This window comes from Pristiophorus japonicus, chromosome 7 (assembly GCF_044704955.1).
Source record: "Pristiophorus japonicus isolate sPriJap1 chromosome 7, sPriJap1.hap1, whole genome shotgun sequence".
NCBI lineage: Eukaryota > Metazoa > Chordata > Chondrichthyes > Pristiophoridae > Pristiophorus > Pristiophorus japonicus.
Genome location: NC_091983.1, coordinates 194300174 through 194316528, shown reverse-complemented (window position 1 = coordinate 194316528; position 16355 = coordinate 194300174). Strand labels below are relative to the sequence as shown.

General features: G+C 47.7%; 1 protein-coding gene across 3 annotated transcripts in view; it reads right to left on the bottom strand.

Moving 5' to 3' along the window:
• The window catches only part of LOC139267396 (uncharacterized), a 277107-nt gene that overhangs the window by 234120 nt on the left and 26632 nt on the right, over positions 1–16355 (bottom strand). For 2 of the 3 annotated variants that reach the window (XM_070885663.1, XM_070885664.1), the window contains exons 6-10: positions 15275–15461; positions 13846–13997; positions 2170–2370; positions 982–1106; positions 287–515 (exon numbers count right to left, since the gene is read on the bottom strand). In XM_070885663.1, the coding sequence (XP_070741764.1) occupies positions 287–515; positions 982–1106; positions 2170–2370; positions 13846–13997; positions 15275–15461 (894 nt within the window). The remainder of the gene's footprint in view (positions 1–286; positions 516–981; positions 1107–2169; positions 2371–13845; positions 13998–15274; positions 15462–16355) is intronic. The other variant, XM_070885665.1, reaches the window with a different exon arrangement.

Here is a 16355-nt window from a genome sequence, read left to right as displayed (position 1 = left end):
ATTCCAGGGAATACCAGCCTAGTTTATGTAATCTCTCCTCATACCTTAACCCTTGGAGCCCTGGTAACATTCTGGTAAATCTGCGCAGCACTCCTTCCAAGGCCAATTTATCTTTTCTAAGGTGCAGTGTCCGCAATCGAACACAGTTCTCCAGATGTGGTCTAACCAGGGCTTTGTATATCTGTAGCAAAAAAAATCCTCCTCTTTATATTCTAGCCCTCTAGGTATAAAAGCTAATAAAAGCTGATATGTACATCAGCTCCATTTACCGCCTTGGTATACCTACATCTTTCTGAACCTGGAGGCTGTAGGACGACTCGGGCGTTTCCATGGCCACCCACTTTTCCAGTGCCAGATTAAGGATTTGTTTCTCTAGGCTGATGCACTCATCGGCTGTCTTTGGTCTGTGAATGTGATGCAGCTCCCAGTAGGCATGTTCGAGGGTCTTCGGAATACGTGAGGCCAGTCCCAATGATGGATGGAACTCTAACAAGTAAATCTTTTTCAAGGCAGGACTGAAAGCACAGCAAAAGATAGTCTTTCATTATCCTGACAAAATTTACATAGAAATTATGCTCGAAATGAATGTACTGTAAAAAAAATGTATATATGGTTGCACCTACTATTTAAAAAAAGAAAAGATTTATATTTATATAGCGCCTTTCATGACCACCAGATGTCTCAGAGCACTTTACAGCCAATGAAGTACTTTTGCAGTGTAGTCACTTTTGTGATGGTGTGACCTATGTTCTGTGTTTTGTGGTATTTTCAAATATTACACCGAACTTATTCAAACATTCATCAAATGTGAATTTGTACTTGCAATCTGACATTGCAATGAATTTCCAGGCTAGTTAAAGCAGGAAAGACCAGTTAAAATAGCCAGGATGAATGCTCTATTACATGACTGAAAGAAAGGATACATCACTTTTCATTATCAATAAAACATGATATATTGGGAGTGTTTGTTTTGTTGCTTACCAACTGTTGTTAATGGCAACTGGTTGCTTAGTAATGACATTAAGGGGCAGCCCAAATTCAATTCCCATCTCCACCTGCCCACCGTTCCTCCAAATCCTCTGCACATATTCCCGCTGGTCATCTATCTGTAGGTGTTGTTAAGGGATAATATTTCAGCATTGCTATATTACACAAAATTTACAGCACAGAAACAGACCATTTGCCCAAAATGGTCTATGCCAGTGTTTATGCTTCACACGAGCCTTCTCCCACCCTTCTTCATCTAACCCTATCAACATATCAATTACACAGAAGGTGGAATACTGGGGTGGGGTGGTGGCACACCAACGTACCAATATGTGGCACAGCGGAGGAACACAATTTCTAACCCTCCCGCTACTTCACTGAGTTCCTCAGGGGAGATGCCAAGTTCAGGCCTGACACCTGCCCACAGGGGAAGTAAAAATCAGAGATAGGGTGATCTTACTTCTGTGGGTTAATTAATACTCGGTGGTTCCCATGAGTCAGGTTTAGTACTTGTACAACTTGGTCTGTCTGACTTCCAAGTGCCTGTCTCACTGTCTGTGCACCAGACTCCCAGTCCGAGCGCCTGTCTCCCCCTCTGAGCAGCTGTCTCCCCGTCCAACCACCTGTCTCCCTGTCTGTGCACCAGTCTCCCAGTCCAAGTGCCTGTCTCCCTGTCTGTGCACCAGCCTCCCCCTCTGAGCACCTGTCTCCCCCTCTGAGCACCTATATCCCCCTCTGAGTGCCTGTCTCCTGTCTGCGTGGCAGTCTCCCCTTCTGAGTGCCTGTTTACCCCTCTGAGCGCCGGTCTCCCTGTCTTAGTACCAGTCTCCCCTATTCAGTCTACTTGCATACAATTTCTCTGTGTTAATGCACCAATCTGTACAATCTGTTCTCGGGACCTGTGGAACTTCAAGTCCCGGACATTGTCAAAATCACTGTATTATTGTCTTTAACATTGGGAATATGGCGCATTCTCTACAGACAACACACCATCAGTGTAAAAGGACCAATGGAGTAAGGATCCACACTCAACTACCTCAAAGTGCAATGTGTCATTGCATCAGCACACTTCATAACCCAAGCATTTAGTTATACAGTCAGGTTAAAATACATTTTACTATACACAGTAAAACAGATTACTTACACTGCAATACTCAGACTTAACAGTTTCTTTTCACTTACCTGTTTGTTCAAAATGTCTGTTATAAGTTGTAAGTGAAGTTTCAGACATGTACATTCAGCTTGATACACCTTCACAAAGTACTCATTGCTCAAATTAAATCGTGGCCGTTTGTGCATGATGTCGGTGATAACTTGGGCCAATGCAAACCGTTCCTCCACATCCAAAACGTGCTGATAGGCTTCAAAATAACTGTCCAGGAGCTGAGTAGAAATTTGCAGCAATCATTCAGAAGAAAATGCACGTTTGCTATATTCTTCCCCCCACAACCTAATTTCTCCCCTTAGCTGAGCATTGTGGCTTACACTAGGGTATGAAAACCCCACCAATGGCAGCCATCCAGTACCGAGTCACCCTCCATGTATGAGCCTAAATACTGAACCCATAGCTCAGAATTTAAATCGTGGGGAGGTGAAGGAAATCCCTGCGGAGTGTTGGGCGTCAGACTCAGGGCATTTGAACTCGTTCGAATAGTGCAGCACTGCCTTTCACCCAAAGACGCTTGATAAAGTGCCACATAACAGGCTCGCCAGCAAAGTTGAAGCCCATGGAATAAAAGGGACAGTGGCAACATGGATCCAAAATTGGCTAAGTGACAGGAAACAGAGGCCGAAATTGCCCCTCCTCTGGTTGCCTAAAAGCGGCAGCCACAGGGCAGTGTGGAATGGCCGCCGACTCGCAGCGGACTGGCCAGCGTCCATGTCATTGCCCTCAGGGGTTTTTGCTGAGGTCTGAAGATCCACCCTGCTCCCCGCTATTCCGCCCCGCTCCTGCAGATACGTCGTTAACGACATCATCAGTGCGTGCACCGCAGCAGCTCTGCCCCGGAAGGTAAATTCACTTCAAAATGTCTTCTGGCCATCTGCCGGTGCCAACGACAGTTTTTTTGGGTCGGTACACAGTGCTAGGGCAAGACTTCCAGCAGCCTTTAAAGGCGTGTTGTGTGTAGCAGCATTCCTTTTGCAGAGATTTTTTTCGGACTTTTCACAGCTTTGCCAATTGAGTGCGAGTGGGCTAGGGTCTTCAATCGCGACAACAGAGAGCCCTCATTGTGGAGGCTCTGCTTGCGGAGGCCAAGTAAATGGGGTCAATGCTGGCAGCGGAACGCCTTCTTCACATTGTTTGTGGCAGGGAGGCTCACAGATGGAAGGTGAGGTGTTGGGGGAACATGTATTCACTTTCATCGGGCAAATGATGTAATTGAGCCTTTTGCGGCATTGGGTGGCATTTAGGGTTAGGGTTAGGGTCATGAATGGAGGTCCCCGACACCTCCACAGCGATCTCACTCCAGGTATTAACAAACACACGGCACGAGTCGGTCTGCCTGTGCTGGGGTAAAGAACACGTCTCCTTCCCTCCACACCTTCGATCAGGGTCTCGAGTCCCGCATCAGAAAATCTGCTGGCCCTCCTTGCTCCTCCTGGATTCACCATGCCTTTGCAAGAAACTGATTCTCTGCTCAGGGCCTAGCTGGAAACCCTGCCCTTTAACAAGGCCAGGGAGCATTAAATCGGCACCAGCTGAATTTCGTGGCCAATCGGCCACTCCGCATCCACACCACTGCAACTTGCCCAGTCCCACCACCAATTCTATCCACTCCACTCCTGTTTTCAACAAAAATGCTGAATTTCCATCTTATAGCCGTCGCATCTGTCATGTATGTAACCTTCATGTAACTGTAACCTTCATGTAACAACACTGCATACTGCATACATCTAAGAAATGCACACCTTGACCACAGGGGGTGAACTTGTGGGAGACACTCCTCACCTGGTCATCCAGGTATACAAAGGGAGGTCCCACGCAGGGTCATCGCTTCTTGGTCCTGTGAATAAAGGTTCCGGTCACAGAGTGACCTTGTCTGTAGAAGGTGCCTCGTGTGAACTAATAGTAGTGTGTAAAGACATTACATTTGGTGACGAGAAACGGGAATCAACGACTCACGAGAATGGCCACCGGTAGCACAGAGGAACGGTACTGTGTTGGTGAGGACCGGGACGATTTCATTGAGAGGCTCCAGCAGAGCTTTGTCACGAAGGACTGGTTGGGGGCGGCAGCGGCTGACAAGCGAAGGGCGCATCTACTGACCAGCTGTGGGCCTAAGACGTACGCGCTGATGAAAGACCTGCTCGCACCCGAAAAGCCGGCGGACAAAACCTTTGAAGAGCTCAGCAAACTGATTGGTGAGCACCTCAAACCAGCGAGCAGCGTACACATGGCCCGACACAGATTCTATACACACCGATGTCAGGAAGGACAGAGCATACCGGACTTCGTTGCGGACCTTCGGCGCTTGGCCAGCCTCTGTAAGTTCACAGACGCCTGCAGGGGGGAGATGTTAAGGGATTTCTTTATTGAGGGTATTGGTCATGCTGGGATTTTCAGAAAGCTAATTGAGACCAAGGACTTGACCTTGGAAGTGGAGGCGTTGATGGTTCAGACCTTCATGGCGGGGGAGGAGGAAACCAAGATAATATACGCGCGCAACTCTGCTTCCAACGTGGCGATGGATCAGGGAGTTAACATTGTAAACGCGGCTCAGAACCCCGCAGGCAGGCAAGGGCAATTCGACACCACCCAGGCAGCAACAGACTCTAAAGTGGGTTCTCAACAGAGACAATGGCAGGTTGAACAGACATTTACACCATCACGGTGGACAATGCGTCCCAGGATGGGGCCATTGACACCCACTAACAGAGTGCTCAAGAGTACTCAAAGAGACAATCAGAGAGGAATGCCTGGTAACAGCCCTTTTGTTCACAACAATCTCAGCTCATGCTGGAGGTGCGGGGGCAGACATGCTGCAAAAACCTGCAGAAATTGTAACTTCAGTGGACATTTAGCCAGAATGTGCAGGAAGCCTGGAGCAAGGCTAATTTACGAGGCAGATGAACCAGAAGAGGGGTTTACAAGGCAGGTTGATGCTTGGGACAAAGCAATGGACGCTGAAGTTCAGCGGGTTCATGTGGCAAACATCCACAACTCATATACCAAAACGCCACCTATGATGATGAAAGTCCTATTAAACGGCATCCCGCTATGCATGGAGCTGGTCACAGGGGCCAGCCAGTCACTTATGAGTGTCCAACAATTCGAGAAACTATGGCCAATCAGAGCTAGCAGAACCAAACTAGAACGCATTGACACGCAATTACGGACGTACACCAAAGAGATCATCCCAGTGCTAGGCAGTGCAATGTTGGTGGTCACACATAATGGATCAGAGAACCGGCTGCCACTCTGGATTGTCCCGCGAAATGGTCCCGCGCTTTTGGGGAGGAGCTGGCTAGCCGAAATGAACTGGAAATGGGGGGGATGTGCACGCTATTTCATCTGTGGAGCGAAGTTCATGCTCACAGGTCCTACAGAAATTTGAGTCACTATTTCAACCTGGTGTCGGGACTTTCAAAGGTACCAAAGTAGTGATACGCCTCACCCCGGACACCAGACCAGTGCACTACAAAGCCAGAGCTGTGCCGTATGTGATGCGGGAGAAAATTGAGAGTGAGTTGGACAGGTTGCTAAGAGAGGGCATAATTTTGCCCATTGAATTCAGTGACTGGGCAAACCCTATTGTCCCTGTCCTAAAAACGGATGGCTCGGTCAGGATCTGTGGCGACTACAAGGCCACTATCAACCGAGTGTCATTACAAGACCAATCCCCGCTTCCGAGAGCGGAGGATCTTTTTGCCATGCTGGCAGGCAGCAAGCGGTTCACCAAGTTGGACCTCACTTCAGCCTACATGACCCAGGAACTGGCTGAAGAATCCACGCTACTGACCACCATCACCACGCACAAGGGGCTGTTTGTCTACAACAGGTGTCGGTTTGGCATTCGATCAGCGGCTGCTATCTTTCAAAGGAACATGGAAAGCCTGCTCAAATCCATCCTCGGAACAATCGTATTTCAGGATGACATCCTTATCATGGGTCGAGACACCGAGGAACACCTCCACAACCTGGAGGAGATGCTACGCCGACTGGACCGGGTAGGCCTGCGACTAAAGAAGTCCAAGTGTGTGTTTTTGGCCCCAGAGGTCGAGTTTTTGGGCAGGAGGGTTGCCGCAGACGGGATACACCCTACCGAATCCAAAACGGAGGCGATTCGTCGTGTGCCCAGGCCCGGCAACATGTCGGCGTTGTGTTCATTTCTGGGACTCTTGAACTATTTCGGGAACTTTCTGCCGAACTTAAGCACATTATTGGAGCCGCTACACTGCTCCTGTGTAAGGTTTTGGGGGGATTGTCAGGAACGGGCTTTCAATCGGGCGTGGAACCTGCTTTGTTCTAATAAGTTGTTGACTCTGTACAACCCCTGTAATAAATTGGTTTTGACATGTGATGCATCATCCTATGGGGTTGGGTGCGTGTTGCAGCAGAGTAATGATAAGGGCCAACTCCAACTTGTGGCTTATGCCTCCAGGTCGCTCTCCCAAGCAGAACAGGGATATGGGATGGTTGAAAAGGAAGCACTCGCATGTGTCTACAGGATGAAAAAGATGCATCAGTATCTTTTTGGCAGAAAGTTCAAGTTAGAAACGGACCACAAGCCGTTAACATCCCTGTTGTCAGACAGCAAAGCTGTCAATGCCAATGTGTCAGCTCGCATATACAGATGGGCTCTCACGCTGGCTGCATATGACTACACCATACGGCACCGGCCAGGCACCAAAAATTGCGCTGATGCGCTCAGCAGGCTTCCACTGGCCACCACTGAGGGGGCAGCGGAGCAAAGCGCTGAGATGGTCATGGCCGTTGAAGCCTTTGACAGCGCAGGCTCCCCCATCACAGCCCGCCAGATCAAAATCTGGACCAAGAGAGATCCTCTCCTATCCTTGATTAAGAAATGTGTCCTGACTGGGGATTGGGCACCCGCACACGGAGCATGCCCCGAGGCGGTCAGGCCGTTTCACATACGGATGGATGAGCTCTCCATCCAAGCCGACTGCCTACTATGGGGCAGCCGGGTAATCATGCCCCAGAAGGGAAGGGAGGCATTCATCAGGGAACTCCACAGCGAGCACCCAGGCATCATGCCAATGAAGGCCATTGCCCGGTCACATGTATGGTGGCCGGGAATTGACTCAGACCTGGAACATTGTGTTCGCAGGTGCACGACGTGTACCCAGCTGGGCAATGCCCCCAGGGAGGCCCCACTCAGCCCGTGGCCCTGACGGCCCTGGCCCACCAGGCCATGGTCACGTATTCACCTAGACTACGTGGGCCCGTTCATGGGAAAAATGTTCCTCATTGTTGTTGATGCGTACTCAAAATGAATCGAGTGCATCATATTGAATTCGTGCACGACATCCACCACTGTGGAGAGTCTGCGTGCGGTCTTTGTGACCCACAGCTTGCCGGACATCCTGGTTAGCGACAACGGCCCGTGCTATGAATTCCAGGAGTTCATGTCGGGTAATGGCATCAAACATGTCAGGACGGCACCGTTCAAGCCGGCTTCCAATGGCCAGGCGGAACGTGCGGTCCAAATCATTAAACAAGGCATGCTCCGGATTCAAGGACCCTCCCTTCAATGCCGCCTATCGCGCCTCTTGCTGGCCTATAGGTCCAGACCGCATTCGCTCACGGGAGTCCCGCCCGCGTGCAACGCCGAAAAAAGTCCTCCCGCTTGCTCCCGCCCGAGATTCATCCAGGCGGGCCCCCGCTCCTGCAGGAGAAAAGACTGCCGCGTGGAGGCAGGTCTTACCCGAATGGTACGTATGAAGACCTGCAAGAAAAGGTTAGTGAAATTTTTTTCTTTAATTCTTTTGCAGCGATTTTGTTTGAAAGGGCCCTCTGAAGGTTTTGTGATGTTTTGTTTTTTTATTTATTAAACCATTTTTTTTTGTGTGTTCCCCCCCTCCCTGGGCCCGACTCCAACCTCGGCGTAACTTTCTCCAGGTTTGCATTTGCCGCCCAGATCCCACCCACCGCCCACTACCGGCCAGAATCGCTGTGTAACGCCCATTTTTTCCACCCGGCGATTTTTTTCACCAAACTTCCGCCCAAAGTACCATCAGTATCTTAGCGGTCTTTTCGAAGGTAAATGGCCGGAACTTGACTTTGTGATCAAATTCGGGCCCATGGAGTACAAAGTGTGGAAATATGATGAACCTGTATCAGACACTGGTTTGGAGTATTGTGTCCAATTCTGGGCACCACACTTTAGGAAGGATGTGGAGACCTTAAAGATTTACAAGAATGATTCCGGGGATGAGGGATAGACTGGAGAAGCTGGGGTTGTTCTCCTTAGAGCAGAAAAGATTGAGAGGAGATATGATAGAAGTATTCAAAATCATGAGGGGTCTGGATAGAGTAGATAGAGAGAAACTGTTCCCATTGGCAGAAGAATCGAGAACCAAAGGACACAGATTTAAGGTGATTGGCAAAAGAATCAAATGCGCCATGAGGAAAAACTCTTTTACGCAGCGAGTGGTTATGATCTGGAAGGCACTGCCTGAAAGGGTGGATTCACATCATGGCTTTCAAAAGGGAATTGGATAAGTACCTGAAGGAAATTTTTTTGCAGGGCTACAGGGAAAGGGTAGGGGAGTAGGACCAGCTGAAGTGCTCTTGCAGAGAGCCGGCACAGGCTCGACCGGCCGAATGGCCTCCTTCTGTGTTGTAACCATTCTATGATTCTATGTTCATCTGGTCATACGTTTATATGTAACCTTCGAGGCCGCTGACCATAAGAACATAAGAACATAAGAATTAGGAACAGGAGTAGGCCATCTAGCCCCTCGAGCCTGCTCCGCCATTCAACAAGATCATGGCTGATCTGGCCGTGGACTCAGCTCCACTTACCCGCCCGCTCCCCATAACCCTTAATTCCCTTATTGGTTAAAAATCTATCTATCTGTGATTTGAATACATTCAATGAGCTAGCCTCAACTGCTTCCTTGGGTAGAGAATTCCACAGATTCACAACCCTCTGGGAGAAGAAATTCCTTCTCAACTCGGTTTTAAATTGGCTCCCCCGTATTTTGAGGCTGTGCCCCCGAGTTCTAGTCTCCCCGACCAGTGGAAACAACTTCTCTGCCTCTAATTTGTCTATCCCTTTCATTATTTTAAATGTTTCTATAAGATCACCCCTCATCCTTCTGAACTCCAATGAGTAAAGACCCAATCGACTCAATCTATCATCATAAGGTAACCCCCTCATCTCGGGAATCAGCCTAGTGAATCGTCTCTGTACCCCCTCCAAAGATAGTATATCCTTCCTTAAGTAAGGTGGCCAAAACTGCACGCAGTACTCCAGGTGCGGCCTCACCAATACCCTATACAGTTGCAGCAGGACCTCCCTGCTTTTGTACTCCATCCCTCTCGCAATGAAGGCCAACATTCCATTTGCCTTCCTGATTACCTGCTGTACCTGCAAACTAATTTTTGGGATTCATGCACAAGGACCCCCAGGTCCCTCTGCACCTCAGCATGTTGTAATTTCTCCCCATTCAAATAATATTCCCTTTTACTGATTTTTTTCCCCAAGGTGGATGACCTCACATTTTCCGACATTGTATTCCATCTGCCAAACCTTAGCCCATTCGCTTAACCTATCTAAATCTCCTTGCAGCCTCTCTGTGTCCTCTACACAACCCGCTTTCCCACTAAACTTTGTGTCATCTGCGAATTTTGTTACACTACACTCTGTCCCCTCTTCCAGGTCATCTATGTATATTGTAAACAGTTGTGGTCCCAGCACTGATCCCTATCGCACACCACTAACCACCGATTTCCAACCGGAAAAGGACCCATTTATCCCGACTCTCTGCTTTCTGTTCGGCTCTTTATCGGCTGGCGTGAACACGATGGGCCGAAATGGCCTCCTTCTGCGCTGTAAATTTCGATGTTTCTATGCCACAGCCGGTGAGAATAGACAGCTGCGTGGGGCCGTACTGGGCAAGGGTCTCCAAAGCGTTGCCGTTGGTAGGAGGGAGAGGAAAGACCATGGCTAGGGAGGCCCAAGAATTCCATGTGGGGCCTGAAGGAACAACTCGTGCTCCTCCTGGCCTACAAGGAACCCTCACAACATTTCTTTTAAATCAAATACTCACCATGACCTCTTCTGGCCACTCTGCTGCCCCGGCCAGGCTTCTCTGGCTGGTTTGGCACTGTACTGGTCTCCCACCATTTCAATTGAAAATTGCGTGGTGGTGCAATCACATTGTCGACTCCGACTTCAGCATACAGGTAGAACATCCGAAACCCCGAGTGCTAAAAACTGTAATTATCCGAAATCCGTACATTATGCAGATTGCAAGAGTCGTTGTCCGGAATCCAGAAATATTTCCTGAAAACCAGACTTTTAAGCTGTACATACCTTTCTCCAAACAGGAATCCAAAAAAATAGGCGGCCCGGCCTCGAGATTGCCGTCGGATGCAATGCTCCAAAATCCGAAAATCATGAAAGTCGGCCCAAGGATTCCGGATTCAGGACATCAGATTAGAAGCATAGAAACATAGAAACATAGAAAATAGGTGCAGGAGTAGGCCATTCGGCCCTTCGAGCCTGCACCACCATTCAATATGATCATGGTTGATCATTCCCTCAGTACCCCTTTCCCGCTTTCTCTCCATACCCCTTGATCCCTTTAACCGTAAGGCCCATATCTAACTCCCTCTTGAATATATCTAATGAACTGGCATCAACAACTCTCTGCGGTAGAGAATTCCACAGGTTAACAACTCTCTGAGTGAAGAAGTTTCTCCTCATCTCGGTCCTAAATGGCTTACCCCTTATCCTTAGACTGTGACCCCTGGTTCTGGACTTCCCCAACATCAGGAACATTCTTCCTGCATCTAACCTGCCCAGTCCCGTCAGAATTTTATATGTTTCTATGAGATCCCCTCTCATTCTTCTAAATTCCAGTGAATACAGGCCCAGTCAATCCAGTCTCTCCTCATAGATCAGTCCTGCCATCCCAGGAATCAGTCTGGTAAACCTTCGCTGCACTCCCTCAATAACAAGAACGTTCTTCCTCAGATTAGGAGACCAAAACTGAACACAATATTCCAGGTGAGGCCTCACCAAGGCCCTGTACAATTGCAGTAAGACCTCCCTGCTCCTATACTCAAATCCCCTAGCTATGAAGGCCAACATGCCATTTGCCTTCTTCACCGTGTGCTGTACCTACATGCCAACTTTCAATGACTCTAATATCATGACACCCAGGTCTCGTTGCACCTCCCCTTTTCCTAATCTGTCACTATTCAGATAATATTCTGCCTTCCTGTTTTTGCCACCAAAGTGGATAACCTCACATTTCTCCACATTATACTGCATCTGCCATGTATTTTCTCACTCACCTAACCTGTCTAAGTCACCCTGCAGTCTCTTAGCATCCTCCTCACAGCTCACACTGCCACCCAGCTTAGTGTCATCTGCTAACTTGGAGATATTACACTCAATTCCTTCAACTAAATCATTAATGTATATTGTAAAGAGCTGGGGTCCCAGCAATGAGCCCTGCGGCATCCGACTAGTCACTGCCTGCCATTCTGAAAAAGATCCGTTTATCCCGACTCTCTGCTTCCTGTCTGCCAACCAGTTCTCTATCCACGTCAATACATTACCCCCAATAGCATGTGCTTTAATTTTCACACCAATCTCTTGTGTGGGACCTTGTCAAAAGCCTTTTGAAAGTCCAAATACACCACATCCACTGGTTCTCCCTTGTCCACTCTACTAGTTACATCCTCAAACAATTCCAGAAGATTTGTCAAGCATGATTTCCCTTTCATAAATCCATGCTGACTTGGACCGATCCTGTCACTGCTTTCCAAATGCGCTGCTTTTTTTCATCTTTAATAATTGATTCCACCATTTTCCCCACTACCGATGTCAGGCTAACCCGTTTATAATTCCCCATTTTCTCTCTCCCTCCTTTTTGAAAAAGTGGTGTTACATTAGCTACCCTCCAGTCCATAGGAACTGATCCCAAGTCGATAGACCGTTGGAAAATGATCACCAACGCATCCACTATTTCTAGGGCCACTTACTTAAGTACTCTGGGATGCAGACTATTAGGCCCTGGCGATATATCGGCCTTTAATCCCATCAATTTCCCTACCACAATTTCCTGACTAATAAGAATTTCCTTCAGTTCTTCCTTCTCACTTGACCCTCGGTCCCCTAGTATTTCCGGAAGGTTATTTGTGTCTTCCTTCGTGAAAACAGAACCAAAGTATTTGTTCAATTGGTCTGCCCTTTCTTTGTTCCCCATTATAAATTCACCTGATTCTGTCTGCAAGGGACCTACGTTTGTCTTCACTAATCTTTTTCTCTTCACATATCCGGAAATACCCGAAAATCGTCACAAGGTTTCCAGATTCGTGCCGTCGAATTTTCGACTCCGAAATCTGGAAATACCCGAAAGTTGGCTCAAGGGTTTCCAGATTCAGGACGTTAGATTTCTTCTCCAAAATCTGGAAATACCCATGTCTCGGCCCAGTGGTTTCTGGATTTGGGACATCGGATCTCTTCTCCGAAATCCTGAAAAACCCAAAATTCGTAATGGCCTCGGTCCCGAGGTTTCCTGTATTAAGCAGGCCCCCGCCTGCCTGGGCCAGGTAGCTCTCACGTGCCAGAAATATTCCTGCTTAAAATGGCGATGGACATATGGGGAACCCTCCAACCCACCGCTATTCTAACTGCCCGCCCGCCCCGCTCACACAGGGCTAGCTGGATTATAATCACAACTCTAGACCTTATCTTCACTTTTGCTCCCCCAAAAATGGGCAAAACTAACCGGAAAATATAAAATGGAGAACTGTATGAGGGAGAAGAGAAGGACTAATGGACAGATACAAGGCAGGTCAGACAAAGTACCAGGGATGCTCTGCATTCATCCTCCGATATACCTGCTCCTGCATAAACCTCGATATGTCAGAGGAGCAGCGAATACGTTATGTCACCACTTATCTGGACATGAAGGAGGATCAGTGCACGAGGAGCCTGAAACTTACCTGAGAGAATGACACTGAGATGTGCCACCAGAAGCAGTCAACATCTTCCATGTATTAACAGACCAGTAATGAAGATCACAACTGCTCTGAACTTTTAATGTCACAGACATCTACTGGGAACATCACAGATGTCAGTCACTTTGTGCAGAAAATTAAAAGCCATCAGGGCCAGAATTTTCTGGTGTTGCGCTTGTCAGCCTGTCACTTTCAGTCCGTTAAAAAAAATGGGTGTAAAATTGCAGAGCAGAACCAGAATTCCAGCCTAGTTGTTCAAAGTACAAACGAAGGATGAAAGAATGACAGGCCCCACAACATATTCCATGCCTGGTTTGTGTGTGTGTATATTAATGTGTTTTGTAACGTGTTCATTATTCTTTCCTTGTTCATGGGGACTTTGAACTCGGTTGGTCCATAGGCACACTTATCTCTCTGAAGCACAAGGACATATACTGCACTGTACTGTAATGAGTATGGATGCGTATATCATGCAGACCATAAAGTACGTGGTATATACCAGTAGATTTGTGCGCCCCCTCAATCTCCATATTTTGTTTTGGTTAGTTAAATAACGTTGTCAATTACTCAAATAATGGACAAAGAGCACAAAGGATGGTGTGTTTGCAATTTTATCTTGTAATCTAATTTTTTTCTTAATATATTAAGAGTGAAATCTGTACATTATGCTCCCAGAATGCTGTGCGTCTTTTTACCTGTTGTTTGTTCTCCAGAAAAGCTGCTTCACACCTCCACAGGTCAAGCAAAACAGCAAATCGATCGACTGAGAGATGGGCCCAGCCTGGAAGGTCAACTTGCCCACACTGTGGTCCTTCTGCACAGGAAGCTCCCTGGCATGTTCTCTGACCTTTAAAAAGTGACACATGGAGAGAAGTGTTAGCTCAGTTGTATCACCTTAACTAACACACTATGTAAATGTGACTGTGACAGACTTTATAACTGGTTAATAAAGCTGCTGATTAAATGAAAGAAAGAAAATGCTGTAAATGTCCTCCATTTTAAGCACACCGACATCCTCAAGCACTTCCAGATCATGACAGGTTTGCAACACAATGGGGGCGAAATTGTCCCTTTTTCACAGAGGCCCATTAGCGGCTCCGGGGGACTTTAACACTTTTAACAAGACACTTTCCGCCTGGGGGGTGGGGGGCACTACTAGCTCCCGGGAAATTGCCCAGAAGTTTGCCGAGGCGCTGCCATGGTAGTACCCTATGCAACCGCGCAACCGGCGAGTGTACGCCGGCCCCTCGGCACTGCACGCCGACCCATTTCCGCACCGCAGGAGAAATTGCCCCGCAGCTCGCCAGGCTGGCACAAGCGGGTGTCAACTTGGCCAACATCCCGCTCACAAGGCGGAAGTTAAATGGGAGTTCGCCAGCGCCCCGCGCACCATCTTACTTTTCTTGCCGACTCTCGGGTCGGCTTTCCTACCTGTATTTACAAGTGATAGCCCGGCACTCTTGTGAAGGCCGTCAGAAGCCTTGCAGAGTGCGCAGCGGCCCTCCCCTTTAAGTGAAGGGGCGGTGCAATGAAGCGCGTCAGAGCTACTCGCCCCGTTAGCACCGCTAGTCCTGTCCCTAAAGGAAGTGGAGCGCTGGAGATTGCGTTCCACTTCCTTTGAGGGGCGGTAAGCCAAATTCAGCGGCCGGGGAGGAACTTCTGCGCCGGGCACAGGAAGTCCCGCCCGAGCAGGTTACCGCCCCCAATCGGGGTGCAGGACAATTTCGCTCCCACTCTGACACTCATTTCAGTATGATCCCAGGCACCAAGATAATAACTCTACCCTATGCATCAACGGGCCATATGAGCTCTCAAAATGAAAGTGAGAAATGAGGGAAGACAACTGAGGACAATTTGCAGACGGAAGTCACTGGGAACAAAGATGACTCAGAGAAAACTGTCCATTCGCTGACTTTATTGAAACCTGATTGTTTAAACTCCAATCTATAACTGATAGTTTAAGTGTTTTCATTTTTGACACCAGCTTCAAAACCCATGATGACACTTGGAAGTGTGTTTGCGTGACACGAGTGTGAAGGATGCGTGATAAATCAGGCTGACACCTCCTCTTCATTCTCAAGCATGTTATAGTATGAGGATGTACAAGACCAGTTAACACCTTACCTTTCTCAATGTATTGAGTTGCAAGAAGCAGCAGCTGGTTTTCTAACTCTTTTAGATCCTTTATTGCCACATCATACATTATATAAACTCCTCGCTGGTCCTGGGTGTGAATGCAACTGTCCTCAGTTGTGTAGAAATCATCGTGGTTCTCGATCTCTGAGAACTCCATAAATTCGGTGACATACCTCTATAAATATGATTATATTGATCAATAATATACACGCACTTGACAGCTTCTTTCTACAAACAAATAAGTCCAATTTGTATCTTTTTCTTAAAGGACTTTAATGGATGCACATGTTCTTTGTTGTCATATGTTCTTCAATGGCTGCATTTAGAAACATGCCCGGGACTGGAAATTCCATCAGTGTCAGCACTAATTGGCACTGTTGGCAGTAGAGTTGTTATTCACATTGCTAATCTACTGATAAGAATTTGCAAGTTTTAAAAAATCATCATCATCATCATCATAGGCGGTCCCTCGTATCATAGAACATAAGAAATAGGAGCAGGAATAGGCCATACGGCCCCTCGAGCCTGCTCCGCCATTTAATACGATCATGGCTAATGCGATCATGGACTCAGGTCCACTTCCCTGCCTGCTCCCCATAACCCCTTATCGTTTAAGAAACTGTCTATGTCTGTCTTAAATTTATTCATTGTCCCAGCTTCCACAGCTCTCTGAGGCAGTGAATTCCACAGAAATTTCTCCTCATCTCAGTTTTAAATGGGCGACCCCTTATTCTAAGATTATGCCCTCTAGTTCTAGTCTCCCCTATCAGTGGAAACATCCTCTCTGCATCCAACTTGTCAAGCCCCCTCATAATCTTATACATTTCGATAAGATCACCTCTCATTCTTCTGAATTCCAATGAGTAGAGGCCCAACCTACTCAACCTTTCCTCATAAGTCAACCCCCTCATCCTCGTGAACCTTCTCTGAACTGCCTCCAAAGCAAGTATATCCTTTTGTAAATATGGAAACCAAAACTGCACGTAGTATTCTAGGTGTGGCCTCACCAATATCCTGTATAACTGTAGCAAGACTTCCCTGCTTCTATATTCCATCCCCTTTGCAATAA